The sequence below is a fragment of the Lutjanus erythropterus genome, chromosome 20 (genome assembly GCF_056507025.1).
Source record: "Lutjanus erythropterus isolate fLutEry1 chromosome 20, fLutEry1.hap2, whole genome shotgun sequence".
NCBI classification, from domain to species: Eukaryota; Metazoa; Chordata; class Actinopteri; order Lutjaniformes; family Lutjanidae; genus Lutjanus; species Lutjanus erythropterus.
Window position 1 is genome coordinate 16,403,201 of NC_139336.1, and position 16,354 is coordinate 16,419,554.

General features: G+C 39.3%; 1 protein-coding gene across 1 annotated transcript in view; it reads right to left on the bottom strand.

The window, feature by feature from the left end:
- sh2d3ca (SH2 domain containing 3Ca) overlaps window positions 1–16,354 on the bottom strand; it is a 68,793-nt gene that overhangs the window by 13,227 nt on the left and 39,212 nt on the right. Inside the window, exon 5 of the mRNA XM_084745820.1 lies at window positions 2,302–2,430. Coding sequence (XP_084601946.1) covers window positions 2,302–2,430 — 129 coding nt within the window. The remainder of the gene's footprint in view (window positions 1–2,301; window positions 2,431–16,354) is intronic.

Here is a 16,354-nt window from a genome sequence, read left to right on the forward strand (position 1 = left end):
TGAGTCTTGTTTATCCGACAGCTTTATTTACCAGTGACTGTCCCGATCAAGATTTTTATATATAAAAGATATAAAATATGATGCTTTGTTGTAAATTAAACTACCCCACAGTTTATACAAGTATAGCTAAAAAGATTAGCTGGTCATCCTGACAGCATTTTCCACAATTTACAGATTTTTTACAAACCAAACAATCAATTGTTAAATGGAGAAAAATAACAGGCAGACTAATCTATAATGGAAATAATCATTAGATGCAGTTCTATACAAAATAGTTCAAAACAGTTCAAAATGAGCTCCACCTCCAACTAAAACAGTATAATTCTGATTTACACTAACACATAAATAATTATTATCTAATTACATCATGCATAATGTTCAACAGTCATAGGAGACATTTCTGCATTGATGTACTTTTTAATACTTAAAGTACATTTTTCCTAATTATATTTCTGTACTTTTTCATTTCATTTTTTTTATTTTACTTAACAACATTTAACATAACAGAGCAATTCTATAGTGTGTGATTGGTACAAGGATCTGAATACTTCCTCCAACACTGCTTTTAAGAATATATCAAGTTTAACACTGAGAGTTAGAACAAAATATATAAAATAAAATGAGTTAAAGGAAAGCCACATTAGTCCATACACTGTGCACGTAATAGAAGTGTTAATTGTAAAGGGAAGAAGACAGAACAACAGGAGGAAGCAGCAAGGAAAGAGAGGATATAAGGAAGCAAGTGTAAATATAATGTACAGTACCCTCTGAAATCAAGTGACTAAGTATTGTTTTGGTAACCAGGGGGCTCAGGGTTTCCCCAAGTTTACGCAGGGGCAAATCCATGAATATTTTATGTAAATGAAAAGAGGAAAGACTCACAGATGGCTGATTTGAATCTGTGTCTCTGTTTATGTATGTGTGTGCGTGTGTGTGTGTGTGTGTGAGAGAGAACAGAGGTTGATCAGGAGACAGAGGATGTGTTTATGAACGACGACCCGCCACATGTGTATGCAGTGTGTGTGTGTGTGTGTGTGTATGTATCTTGTTGTGTGTCCCTTTGTATCTCTGTCTCAGTCACCAGCTGTGAAATGCAATTGCGTACATCAGCAACACGCGCAGCTGTCTGTTTGGCAGAGTTTCCCCTCCTTCTGAACGCTAAAGCAATTTCTACTGAGCTGTGACAGATGATGGGATTCAGTAATCAGTGTCATTCTGTGTGTAAAGCGTTTAAACTGTGCTTTCAAAGCCAGGAGACTTCGGCCAAGTAATCACTCAACTAATACTACTGGTTGACAACCACATCAACCCACACACAAATGCTATTATGTTTCTCCTTATATGTCATTTAATTGTCTTTTTTTTAATATATTTTGAAATATGAAGGATTTAAATACAAACCACAGCAGCAATACATCATTTTAAGAATTTAATTTAGTTATGTGTAATTTATTTCACTGCCACAGGCACTGAGACACTGCGACATGAAGTTTAACTTTTTATTCATATAACAGTGGACTTCCTGATAACTAAAGGTTTGAAAACTCGTCTCTGACAGCTAATAAATTAAGTTTTACTATTTTGTTGGAAGTTGTTAGCCGAAACACATTAGACTTTATTTGTTTCAAGTGAAACACAACCTAAATTAAAGAATTAATTATTCAGTTTATTGTCAGAAAATAGCGAAAAATATCTGTCACCGATCGCTTGTTCTGCCCAAAACCCCAAGACATTCAATTTACAATAGAGCTGCAACCATTGCCAACTATTTTGATAACTGATTAATCATTTCACTAATTTTTACAAGCAAAAATGTCAAATATTTGCTGGTTCCAGCTTCTTGGTTTGTCATGTATGATAGTAGATGAAGAGTCATTGTTGGACATGACATGGTTTCTGTCATTTAGGTAGTTCTTATTATGCTGATGTTTGTTCAAGTGTTAATTTTTCTAATAAGTTTGGTTTTAATTAGTTATTGCATGCTATAAATAGCAGGTTTCATACCATAATTGACAGCTGAGCTCTGCTCGTGATTGAGTCAGCAGACTCTGACTCCAAATGACGTCACCAGTGCAAGATGGCAGCGCTCCTATCCAGGATATTTTGCTTCAGTTTTGAACAGTGGGAGGAAGTGGAGTCGTGTTTTCCACAAACTGTGCACAGGCTGTGTGTTACCAGGACGGTTTAAAGCCTTGGAAAGTGTATGTGTATTCAAACATTCACTCAGGACAAACTGGATATGCAATACTGCAATACTGCATGTATACAGATTCTGCAGTGTGCTACAGTGTGTGTGTTTACCTCTCGGGGTATGTGTCCATGGTACCAGCCATGGCTCCTGATGTCAGCGGCGCTCAGTTTCAGCTCCTCCTCCAGCTCCTTACGAAGCTTCTCAGGAGGAGACTCTAGCAGGTACTTCTCCTTGGAGAACTGCATGGAACAAACATGAGAGGCAAAACAAAACATCAGTGAGAAGGAGTTTACACAAGGGACTCATCACAGGGAGCTTGTATAGCGTATTCATACTGAAAGGGACCAAAGACTAGATGCACAGTCTATAAATAACATTTATTTATTCAGATAAATCCCACTGAGACACACAGATCTCATTTTCAACAGGGAGTTGAGTACATAAATATATTTACAACTACATCATTTAGAATTTAAGATACAAAAAGATGCTGAAAAATGCTTCAATTTATGGAATCCAAAAGCCATCATGTAGAATAATAATGTAATATGGGTGTAGAGTGTCGTTTACATGTCTTTACACATAGAGATGCACAAAAACACACACCTGTGTTACAGAAGGCGACACTGCAGGGAAGCAACACTGTGAGCTGCCTTCCACACAAGCACCCACACACTCACTCAGGCACACAAACATGCACACACAGACACACAAACACTCCACACACAAGAAACAATCCAATCGACCCTGACCTGATTACTAAGAGGCAGAAATCATCATGTGTAAGCTCTTATTGTTCTCATGTACTGTGGAGACCTGGCTTTAGCTTTTGAGTGTGGTCACTCAGGATGGATTGGAACAATGCCAAATACACACACGCACACGCACACACACACACACACACACACACACACACACACACACACACACACACACACACACACACACACACACACTCCGCACAGAAAAATGGATCATATTTCAGATTTCAAAGCTTCGTATTTCTGTTTGCACAGAGAAGGGCACATGGGGGAAATCTGGGTTGTAAAACATGAAAGTAAATGCCACTGAGTATTTTCATGGTCATTTAAATACACACACACACACACTGCTGTGTGTGTCTGAAATAATAATAAGTCAAACTTATTAGGCCAGGGGCCTTTAACATTTATAAGTCCTGCGACCCCATAATGATAGAGAGATGGAGCAGAGACCCCCTACTATGCAAATATATATAATATTTTCTGGCCTTCTCACGTTTGCACTTATTCATAGCTGCAGTTGAAGCATGACTAATGTTAGCTGCATTAGCTTCATCCTCTGCATTTGCACCGCTGATTTCTGAGGTTGACAGTATGTCAGAGACCATATACTTGGGATAATAATACAGCTGATTGGCCGATATGTTTCAGTAATATGAAGCTAACAAGACCCTCATCTTAGGAACCAGTGTCTTAGGTGATATTGATACCTGAACTGGTTGAATCCACCATCAAAGTGAAAGAAAACTATGCACAATAAATTGAAAAAAAAAAAACATTTAAAGTGCTTGATTTATCTTGTTCTTATCCACATAACATGCATGATTTATTCAATGGGCACTGCACATTTTACATACTCCTGAAGAGAGTTCAAGTATCTGATCGACTCTGGAAATATCTGTGTAGGTGTGGAAAGAAAAACAGAAAAATCCCACACTGGGACCTCAACGTTATGTGAAGACACCATAACAACCGATGATTGCGGAAAGATTGAGTTCAGATAGATGATCCTAGATGAGGCAAATAGAGGACACACACACACAAAAACACAAACTCTTACACAAATAACTACACAACACTAGAAATCCACACAGGAATAAACAGCGAGAGGAACTCATCTCCACTCTGCCAATATGAAGAGAAATGAGACTGGAGACCAAAATAAACAGTAAACAGTGCTGTCGCTAAGGCTAGCCTGTCATTCCTCCTAATATTTTCCTTCAATCTCTCCTTCTCTCTCCGGTCCAGTGTTCTTCTTCTGCTTTCTTTCAGTCACACTTTTTTCCTTCTTACCCACAGTTCCTCTGATCATTCCTCACAGTCATAAATTTTCGGTAAGTTGTCTGACTTCTCCTTAACGTGTGAAGCAGTCTAGTACCCAGACCGAGAGTGTACAAACCTCAATCCCCCAAAAAGCTGGGAAGCTGAGTAAAATGTAAATAAAAGCATATTGTAATTATTTGAAAATACTACAAAGACAAGATATTTCATGTTCAAACCGATAAAGGTTTTTGTGAATATACACTGATTCAAAATTTGATGGCTGCAACACATTTCAAAAGTGTTTGGGAACTGTGGACAACAATTGTTGATGTTCTGAAAGCACAATTCCTTCCCATTTTTGCTTAATATATGACTTCAGGTGCTCTGTTGTCATATTTTGTGCTTCATAATACACCACATATTTTCAGTGGTCTGGACCACAGGCAGCCCACTCTAATATCTGGATTCTTTTACATGCAGCATGTGTCTTGTTTTGATGTGACAGTTACCCATGATGCCATGGGCACTAACACACCCTCATACCATCACAGATGTTAGTTAAAATCTGGATGATCCTTTTCCTCTTAAGCCCAGAGGACAGAACATTGCTGCAAACACTCTGAAACGTGGACTTGTCAGGCCACAGCGCACTCTTCCAGTTTGCATCAAGCCATCTGAGATGAGCTCGAGCCCAGAACAGTCAGCATTGTTTTTGGATATTGTTGATATATGGCTTTCACTTTGCATGGTAGAGTCTTAACTTGCACTTGTAGATGCAGCAACAAACTGTGTCGACCGGCAAAGGTTTTCCAAAGTGTTATCCTCTATACAGTTAGGTGTGTCTTTAATGAAGTTTTTAATGCAGAGACTGATTAAGTTTTTAGAAGATGTCCCTTTAATAACCAATCATGATACTGTCACGTGTTACCACTTAACCTGTTTACCTTTTGAATGTTTCAAACAAAAGCTTATGTTGTCTGTCTGTCTTGTATTGCCGTCTCAACCTTTTTTTAGAATGAGCGTATATTTACAAAAAAACAATAAGGTTTATCAGTCTGAACATTAAACATCTTGTCTTTGTACTGTATTCAGTTGAATGCAAGTCAAAAATGATTTGCAAACCATTGCATTCTTTTTTTATTTACGTTTTACACAATGTCCCGACTTTTCTGGAATTGGAGTTTCTAAAAGAGAGTGAGCAAGGACGGGAAACCGTAATGATCTGTGTGTGTGTGTGTGTGTGTGTGTGTGTGTGTGTGTGTGTGTGGAGTGTGTTTCCATCTACCAGCATGTGTGTGTTTGTGCGTGTGTGATATGAGGAGACTACAAGAGCCAAACAATCGATCTTATCGTCTCCAGGTCACTGCGAGATGAAATTATTAACTTCCTCCTCTCCTCCTCTCCTCTGCCTCTCTTCTCCAATCCTCAGGGGAAGATGGAAGAATATCGCCATGGAGGCTCACTCTCCCAGATTAGATTTGAGGTGTATGAGTGTGTGTTATTGTGTGTGCTTGTGTGTGTGAAAAGGGGAGAAGAGGCCAATAAAAGAGCAGAGGGGTCAAGTGTGCAGTTATTGCTTTTCCTTGTCTCCGTGGAAACCCAGGAGAGGCCTGCCATTGAACTGATGCTCAACAATGAACTTGGCGCGTGTCTATGTGTGTTTGTATATGTGTGTGTGTGTGTATAAATATATGAAGGGTTATGGGGCAAATTGAAATGTCAGTGGGGCTCTATTTATGATACGGTTCATAGAATAGGCTGACATCTGAGGGGACACGTGGAAAGAGGGAGGAAAAATGGACAGACAAGAAAGGAGTGGTGACGGAAAAATGATTGGACAAGGACAAAGACAGAAAACATCATCTGTATTATATTCTTTAACATATGAGGGAAATGTAAAGTATGAACACACACACACCATAACCATCAATATAAATTCATGCCATGCAAATACTGCAGAGAAATTCCTCTTTTTTTTATACATTTATATGTATTTAATACCTGTTTTGATGGGATATGACTCAAGTACAGAGTTTGTGCTATAACGGTAGACACACTCTCCTCTTAGCGGGAGACGAGGGGTGAGGGACGAGGTAGAGACACAATGGGAAATTCTATTCAGGAGAAATATGTTGGCTGATGACAAAAGGGGAATAAGTACAATAGGAGACATCTACAAAGACCAATATTATATTACTAGTATAATCATTATCAATAGGTGTACGCCACTCTTACAGCCCCATGACACTGAGTCCTTGGTTACCACAGAAACATATTGTGTTCGTTTTTCTGTTGGTGTGCAAAGAAGAGGAAAGTCCTCCATCTTTCATCAACTACAGTGGCAGAAACTCTTCTTACTGTGTACTACTACTACTGCTACTACACCAGCGGTTAATCTGACTTCTGCTAATACTTATATTACTCATATTATCTTAGATTACTGTTAGCAGTTCTGCCACAATTACGACTACTACTAGTACTACTATCAGTCGTTGTACTCACAGTACCACTGCAATTAATAGCCTTCCACTTTAGCTAACACCAGTACTGTTAATTATAACTTATATGACTATAACTGCCATCACTGCTATATTAATTCTGCCACAAATACTACTATTAGCACCACTAAAACTTCTATCATACTGCAGACTATAGCATAACTAGATCTATATAACTCTTAGTGCTATTGCTCCCCATCACCAGAATAATTCCTAATAGCTCCGTACCACATCATTGGCATGCTCACTGAATTTACACCGGAGAACTATAAAATACTGAACACAGGTTAATGAGAAGGATGTGCTTGAGAGCAGGCACATAACTCTGCAATGTTTGGCTGAATCTGTGAGAGTCTGAATCTTAAATCATTTCCCACGCACAGTCTGAGCCCGTATTTTGCAAATCACAGTTTTATCCACTACATCACTTCATGTACCCCTGGGGGGTTTCATGTCTCCTCACTGATCCTAGAATAAACTATAAATCAGCTTTTGGTGCCGTCAGTGATTATGGTCCTATTCTCTGGAATCTTCTACCACATGAACTAAGGTCAGGTAAAGAAGACTACAACATATCTTCTTTTGCAAGCTTTTAGTTCGGTTTAAAGTGTGTGACAGTTATTTTAGAATCATCTTATGTATTTTTATCTGATATGTTTTTATATATGTAATACATTCTAATCTTATATGTTTTTGTCATATATTTATTTTATTTTATTTTTATTTGGAAACTCATTGAGTATTCTGTAGGTCTGTGCTGCATAAATAAACTTAACTTGACTGTCATTTCTGGTTCTACTACTTTACTAGTGATTTAATAGCAATGACTACCAGTATTGGCAGTATTACTGCTACAATTTATGGTAGCATTTAATTGTAATAGTAATTATTAATTAACTGGTAACTATTAGTATTATTACTACCACTGCTACAACTTGTGTCCATGTGTAATGAGTAATAGAGAGCCTCTGCTTCTGCTATAGCTAGTATTACTGCTTTTACTATTCTTATTACCTCTGCTAGTACACCTATTTCTGCTATTACTACCATAACTACATCGAGTACTTTTAGTGCTGCTCTATTTTCCATACACATCAGTAGTAAAAATTAGTGGCAGAAATAGTGAAATACCAATACAAATGTAAGTATGTTCCCTTATTTACTTTGCGGTGTAGTAGCATACAAGCAGACAGTCTTATTTCCTTTGAAAGATTCATATATCAAGAGTATGATCATGAGAGAGGATTCATCAGTGCAACAGCCGTACAGAGCAGCAAAGAATGTCAGATCAAAACACAGAGACCAACAGATTTATGAACCCAGAGGCAGGCAGACAGGAGCAGACAGGTAGCAGAAAGAGTCCGAGACAGACAGAAAACACAACCAGCATACATAAAGACAAGACATCAGACATTCAGGAAGGCACAGAGGCAGGGAGACACACAACAGAAACTCATTAATGTAGACAGAGAGGCAGACACACAGGGAGACAGGTAGCCCATTAGCAGATGAGAGAGTTTAGGCAATTGAGCAGCTGATGCAGGACTTTGCTTCCCCAGGGGGGGTGAAAAGAGGAAAAGTGATTGGTGTGTGAGTGTGCACATGCAGGATGTGCATTCATCCATGTTGGCCTGTGCGCATATATGTGTGTGTGTTCTAGATGAGTGGCGCTACTACTGAATGGGGCTCTATTTTAGGTCTGAGTAGAAGAGAAAGTAACACCAGGCTGCCAAAGATAAGAGCACTGTGAACATAAAGACAGGCTTACATTTATTCATTATAACAGTGGGTATACTGTATAGTTTGAATAGGCTATAGGGGTTAAGGGGAGTGTGTGCATGTGTGAATATGAGTTACAGCTCACAACACAGTGTGATCCATCACCTAATTTACACCAACATGCACTTGAGCCCCTTTTCCTCGCAGCAGGCCAATTAGACGGTTTCATTTGGTGACATCACCACACCCACCCCGAATGGAAACTGACACCGCTATCACTCAATATCAGTAGGAGGAAAAAATGGACCGCCTAAAAGGAAAGTAAATGAAAGGGATGATAATGGGGAGCATTTCTAAATGTATGCACATATTTATACATATATTATGCACACACCCCTTTTTTTTAGCATGTTGTGTGTGTGTTACTGTGGTTTTTGGTTTTGTTCTGCTGTCTGTTCCACGCTTAATTGGTTATTTTACATGTTTATTACTTTGTCCAGTTTGCATACGTGCTTTATTCTTTTATTTCTGTGCAAGCGTGCAGGATTTGCAGTTTTAAAGTACAGTTAATGAACAATTATTGTACGTGGACATGCAGTTTCTGTCAAATATTATAATATTCAAACCAGCCAAACTCCATGGGTCAAATCAGTAATTTTACCTTGCAGTACACAGGAGTTGCTGGACTATGGCCACCTCGATCTGTTAGTCTTTTTGTGTTATTTTTCTGACTTCGGTGAATCCAAACTATTCTTTTAAAACACAGATCAAGGCAGTGGCAGACAAGAAACTCCCGTGTTCTGCAGGTAAAAGCATTAATATCACCCATGGAGTTTGGTTGCTTTGGAAGGAGAGATATTTGGCTTATATAACAGCAATTTCCCATCAGAAATGTACAGCCAGCTCTTTACAATACACAGCACAGTGTGGTGGAGTGTTAACTCTGGCACAAATCAGCATGTTGTTGTTTGTGGATCAACCAGTTTGTTTGCTAATTCTTGCAGAAGGAGCACAAAGCCAAGTACCTTCAGCAATTTAAAGAGGAACGCAACTAAAAACAAACTCCAAGAGCGAAGGCATGAATGAGAAATGAAATGGAAGATAATTGCTGACAAGTATAAAAAACCTGCAGGGAGGAAAATTAAGTCCCTGGCATTTACCAGCATGGATGCAAAACACATTCAGACAAAAAAAAAAAAAAAAAACACCAACAAAAGAGAGGAATGCATCCTAAACAGGCTGCAGCACTTAGATCTAAGCTCATGTCAGAATGCATCTTCTTTCTTTTTCAGCTCCTGGGCTAGCCTCTAACCCCGTCGTCATGGTAACGCCCCGAGTGGTGGTGGCAGTGGGGGGAGAAACGGGGCTGGGAGGGGGAATCCCACCTCCTGGTCATGCACACACACACACACACACACACACACACACACACACACACACACACACACACACACACACACACATCAAGGTCAGGGGTCCAGCTCTTGAAGAACCTTTCTATCCCTTGATCTGCTTTCTTTTTCTTTCCCCCCCTCAGTTCTACGCCTCCTCTCTTTTGGGGAGATACAAACCAGGATTACTGCATAAAGACCCTTGTATCCTCCTGTCTCCTGTTACTCATACACACACACAGGCACATTATAGGGGTTTATGTGTACACACATGACCGGTATCACCCCTCTCCAGACTCTTATAATCCCTCTGTGCCCTCCAGCCTGATTTCCACTGTTATATTCACACTGGTTCACACGGGTATAATGGTCTTTAACACACATGTAAAATGATAGGAGCATTAGAGGGAGTGTTGGTAACATTAGACTTTTATTTTGTCTTAGCAAGGTGAGAGTGGCATCGAATCAAAGCTAATGAAACTGCTTTTGCAATGATGTAATAAAAAAAGTTTAACATGAATGGAACGAAGAAGTACAGTATATACAGGGAGTGGTTTCTATGTGTGTTTGGACCACAAGTTTTTCTGTTCTTCTTCTTTTTATGATAGCATAGTATGGTATGTCAAAAAAAAAATTAAAGTGGAAAATATTAAAGAAATAAAGACTATGATGTATGTGTAAAATGCTGCTCACGTCCAAAAAACTACACCTGACCAGTTCTGAATCAACTAAGATTCGGCCTGAACTCAACCTGAGCCCAGGCCACTGCAGTTTAACAAGGCTGAACCTTATGAAAACATTTTTGGGGATGTCCTTGATTTAATACCCTGGGATTTTTGTTGGATTAGCAGGCACTCTTATGGTAAATGGACTGAATTTATATAGCACTTTTCCATCTTAGTGGACAAAGAGTTCATCTCTCATTCACCCGTTTACACACGCTCTGATCACATGAACGAGTCCGATATGAACAACTTTGGATTAAAAAATCAGCATGTAAGATAAAGATAAACATAAAACATATAAGTGAAAGTCAAAAGAAAAAAAGACAAGAGTCAAATGACCAACAGAGACTGCAGACAGGGCTGTTTCTAGTGTTCTGGGACCCCGTGTTAACCACAATTAATCATCCACTCATTATAAATTACTGTAAAGTTGAATGATCCCTCAGATTCTTTAATATGCCTGGAAAAGACTTTCAACAACACTGTTCAGTCAACATCAGACAATAAGGAGCACACAGCCCAATGCCACTGTAATAAAAAGACAACAAACCTCCTTTAAATTCCTATTGAAATGTGTCCAGGGCAACATTTTTTAAATAACTCATAAAACAGCCGGTGCACCTTGCATGCTAACAGATTAGCCTGCAAGCAGTACTTAGTAGTGTAAGCAGGACTATCCTCATCAGTCATGTGACCTTTTCCTCGCAGGCCAAAGAGGTCCAGTGAGAGTCTTCCTCATATCAGCCTTATTGATGCAGCCATGTAGTCAGCTGACAGCTGTTTTTTATTGGATGTTGTTTCCTGACACCTGCGCTTGCTTGAATAACCCTGCTCTTATAAATGTTAGTAATTAGGCTTCTTTCATTGATTGGAGCTGTGCGCCTGTGGAGCAGACCAGACACAGAGAACACACTGTTTCACATGATCTCATGAGAAAGAAATTCAAGAGCGAATAATAAAATGAAACCTAACTGAGTCCTATAGGACATGGAGAGAAATTAGACCAGAGGTTTTGAAAACCTGTTGGGCCAAAACCATTTTGGAGATTCCAAGCTTTTGAGTGTGAGGTAAGAACAGTGGAACCGCAGACCCTGAGATAAAAAGCTTTAATTTTTATTATTCAGCAGCCTGTTGATCACACTATATCCTGTGGCAGTACGTACAAGCACTTGACACAAATGGGAGATACCGGACATTAAAAAAAACAACAACACACAGATAACACAGTAGAAGGGCACTCAGAGACTACAGACCACCAAGGCCAATAGTCTGGTCTTCTCTGCCACTATATTTGTCAGGAACAAGAGAGTCACACACTACTTTAAGAAAGGTAAACAAGAATTAGATAATAACTGCTGGTTTGTCAAGAAATCACCAAACCAGTAAACATGTCCTTCGACAAAACTTTTACACAAGCGTTGAGAAAGTTTGGGACAGTTATAACAGTGAGTGTCATGAATGTAACAGCACTTAAATGGTGGATCTTGCAACATATTTTGAGATAAAACACTGTTGGCTCAGATGAAGGCTGTCCACATGGATTTTTAATCAACAGAGTCAGTATGCATGATTGTTTTAAGGCTAATTTATTGTGAGAAAGAATTTGTGATTGTGCGTGTGTTGTGCTAGCCCACAATAACTTCTAAAAAGGCTTATTTTGGTTATATCCACTTTTATACCTGCTGCATTTTTTACTACAGTGATGTTTGAGGTGGCTGTTGTGTTTTGTTTAGTTGCGGCACACCATTCAGTTACAATCGGTTTGCACATGCACAATAAATAAAACAAAAGTGAAAAATAATTAGTGTATCCATCCAGTGATTTGGATCCGCTCCAAAATTGAATGGGTTCTTCTTTATGCCATGCTATATCCTTCCACTGAACTTCATGAAAATCAGGCTGGTAGTTTTTCAGTAGTCCTGCTGACAAACAGACAAACAAACTGATTGGAGAACATAACCTCCTTGGCATTGGTAAAAACAACAGCGCTGATGTCTCATAAGATCAGATAGTATCAGAGGAGCAGCTCTTCAGACAGGGGGAGTGTGACGACTGGTGGAGAGACAGTAATAGAATATGAGACCGATAACAGTGACCTTCTACTGTCGTAAGGAATGAGCGTCTCCTACAAACACACGCACGCGCTCAAACACACACAGGGCATTCACCCCTGCAGGCAGCTGGATGCCGATATATATCCTGGTACAGAAATATACACGCACACATATAGAGCAGTGGTGTGAGCTGTCAGTCAGTGTGGTGTCAGAGAAGAGACCCCCTGGATTGAGTGACAGCTGCTGGACAGGATATGACATACAACTACACTCCCACAGAGACTGCAGGAAGCACAGTGCCACTCTGCGCTGCACGGCTCCACTCGCCTTTCTCTCAAAACTCCGCTCTCCTTCTGCTGTGCATTTCTGCTTTCTCCATCAGCTTTGCCTTTCTCACTTTTCACAGGTTATCGCTTCCCTTCTCTCAACCCTGTTCTGTCTGTTGACTGTTGATATCGAGAGCCTTTAAGAGACAGTCCTTAGTTTTGTTAATGCATGTTTGTTGTTGGAAACCCTGTACCCTTTGAGAGATAAATATTGTATTTTTATATAACTGTTATTATCAAAACAGTTGGTCATTAATTTAATAATTGACAATTAATGGATTAATCATTGCATCTCTATTGCAAATATAGCATCTCTTTAGGAAAAAACTGAATGCAAATAAAAGCTTTTGTTTAAACTCAAAAATTATGCAGAGGAGTTTGTCGTTATACCTGCAGTCCACCTCTGGGGCTGAGGGTACAGCCTCCACCAATCAGAGGAAAGGGCAGTCGTCTGAGAGACACCCCTCGGGGAGAGGAAAGTCCTTAATTCACTCTCTTCTCCCATAAAGCTTAATTGCTGTGACAACTGAAAGTGACCTTGATGAGCACATCAATATTTTTATCAACCTGAGTTATGGTGGCAGGAGCGTAAAAAGGATTTTGTACAGTGGAGGGGACGTCCCTCCCATCCTCAGCAGAAATAACGCTCTTGTGTGGAATTAAAAAAAAAAAAAGAAAAAAAGTGGATGCACCCAAAATGTCTGTTAGAATCATCCTTTGCACTGCAGCAGAGTGTGAGCTTCTGGTACATCTCGGTACATTAGGTCAACCAGGTTGAACCAAAAAGCAGCTCAGCAGAACCAGGTTAATTAATAACTTTTAAAGCTCCCACCTCAGGTTAAACTAATACATTATAAATGTATAGATATAATTGAATTGTTTTTATTTATAAAACATACAGAAAACATGTCTGACCATTTGTGGTGCTTTATTTGTTGAACACAGTTGTCAAGCTATGGCCTCCCACAGCGTCCCTCAGAGGCTGGAGTGAGTCACACATGTTTGAGTCACAACCAAGTCTCAAGTCAAGTCAAGTCAAGTCAAATTCTGATGGTCTACCCCAGTGTCCACATTTAAATCAGTTAATGGTGATTTTTATTTTCAACATTAATGATAAATGTTAATGCACTTAACACAGAGAAAGGAGAACAATAACATGTGATGAGTAGACTAATGTTACACCTGTAACTAGAGCTGCAACAATTAATCAATTATTTTAGTCATCAGTTCTTTACCCTTCAGTAAACTTAATATCTTTTGAGTTGTGAGTAAAACAAGATATTTCAGGACGTCATCTCAGGCTTTGAGAAACACTGATTGACACTTCTCACCATTTTCTGAAATGTTAAAACAGATTAAACAAGAAAATAATCGACTGATTAATAAACTATGAAGATAATTGTTATTTGCAGTCCTATCTGTAACCAGTTAGCCACGGGCATGCAGCCGTGTTAGCTCGCATCATGTGACTTCATGTGACTCCAGTCTCCCACCTCTAGTGTCCTTAGATACCGTTAATAATCTTGGTGAGACGATCTTGTCAAAATCGATAGTCCATGACCATGGAAATAAAACACTAATTTTCTTCTAACAATTTAACGCAAGTCTCTGCCTTCGTCTCTATGGACGAAGTCATCGTCCTCTCTCTGTGTCCCCGTCTGACTCCACCATTCATATTTTAATGTATTCCTCTGTGAATCACTTCTGCTTCCTGCTTTTTGTTTCGGACTGAAAGAACCATAAAGTACCTCCTCTATTTCTCTCTAATCAACCTGGTGAGCAGCATCTATTAGCACTCTGATGAGAAGACTATTACTGTGTGTGTGTGTGTGTGTGTGTGTGTGTGTGTGTGTGTGTGTGTGTGTGTGTGTGTGTGGGTATATGCTGACAATCAGCTGCCTAAAGGGCTGAATGTCCTCTCTGGATGTGTCTGTACTTGTATATGAGTGTGGTGTGTATTATTATTTGTGAATGTATCCACAGTGTCATCAATTCTGTGAATTCAATTGTGTATTTTCTGTCTCATTTATCTCTGCCTTTAAAAAAAAACTGTTGTTACACTGAGTGTTTGCCCATGACAGTGCTGTTGGCAACGATGAGGGGGAAAACAGAAAAAAAAAGCACCCTAGACATCACAGAAATGCAAAAGAAAACTTTTTCATCCCCTCAAACATGAACAGACAGAAACTAACACATACACAGAGAGATAAAAATACACTGATACACACACACACACACACACAGAAAAACAGAGAAGATTTTAATGATGTTTGACTGTTAAGTACGACTCCTGACTGCACGCCTCTCCCTTGCCTCCTGACCCATGTTTCTCTGCTAAACAGGCCTATAGGCTACACTCCGTCTCTCTCTCTCTCTCTCTCTCTCTCCCTCACGCACACACACACAAAAATCCATTTCCCCAAAGCATGTGCACAGACACAAACCCCCTTTTCCCCACAAATAAACACACATAACAAAAACATAAAAACAGCATGTATACCAGGATGCTCACAGACATACATACACACGTACACACAGGTAAAAACAGAAATGACAGAGCTCGTTTGCTACAGATTCTGATAGTGTGCTTAGTTATTAAGGAGAGGGGAGTGTTGATGTCACCCGCAGTGCGATACAGATGCTGATTACAGATTACACAGATTCAATTAGACGTTTCTCTGGATGAAATTAGATAGCTTGCATGAACCTAATTCAGTTTCAATTAGTTTAATACTCCTGCTAATGACACAGCAATGTAGCCACACATATTGCATTACTGTTACTGGATACACATATGAATGTAATACAGATGACTCATCCGATGACTAGAGCGCAGAAGACTGAGGGGTCGAGTTTTATCTGAGCTGGTTAGCTCATAAGTATGTTTTCATTAGTGTATAATTCCCTGAAAATAAGAATTGTTGTGTTTTTGTTACCTTAAAGTGAGCTGTTTATGTCTACAGAGAGCACAGGTCCTCTTCCACAGAGGCTGCCAAGTCGCACTTCCATGTTTCAACAGCCAACCAAACACTCGCTCAAGATATGAAAGAACAGTTTATTTCAAATTTGCATCTATTGAAAAAAAAAACCTGAATGAAAACTTTAAATCAGCGCCAGTGTGGTGAGAGTAAAAGGGTGAACAGACCTGTTTTTGCCTTTGTGACCATAAACGGACACTTCATCAAGTCAAGTCAATTTATTTAAATAACAGCAAATCATAACAGCAATTATCTCAGGGCACTTTTCATATATAGCAGGTTTAGACTGTACTCTGCAACAGAATTACCCTCCACAGACAATATAGATTTACACCAAAATTACAAAATTGCTTAATCTGGACACAGTTTTCACTGGACGTGGAAACAAATGCACATTATGCCTAGTTTGGGGAAGTGTTTCAGGCTTTCCTTTGATGATTTCACTAAT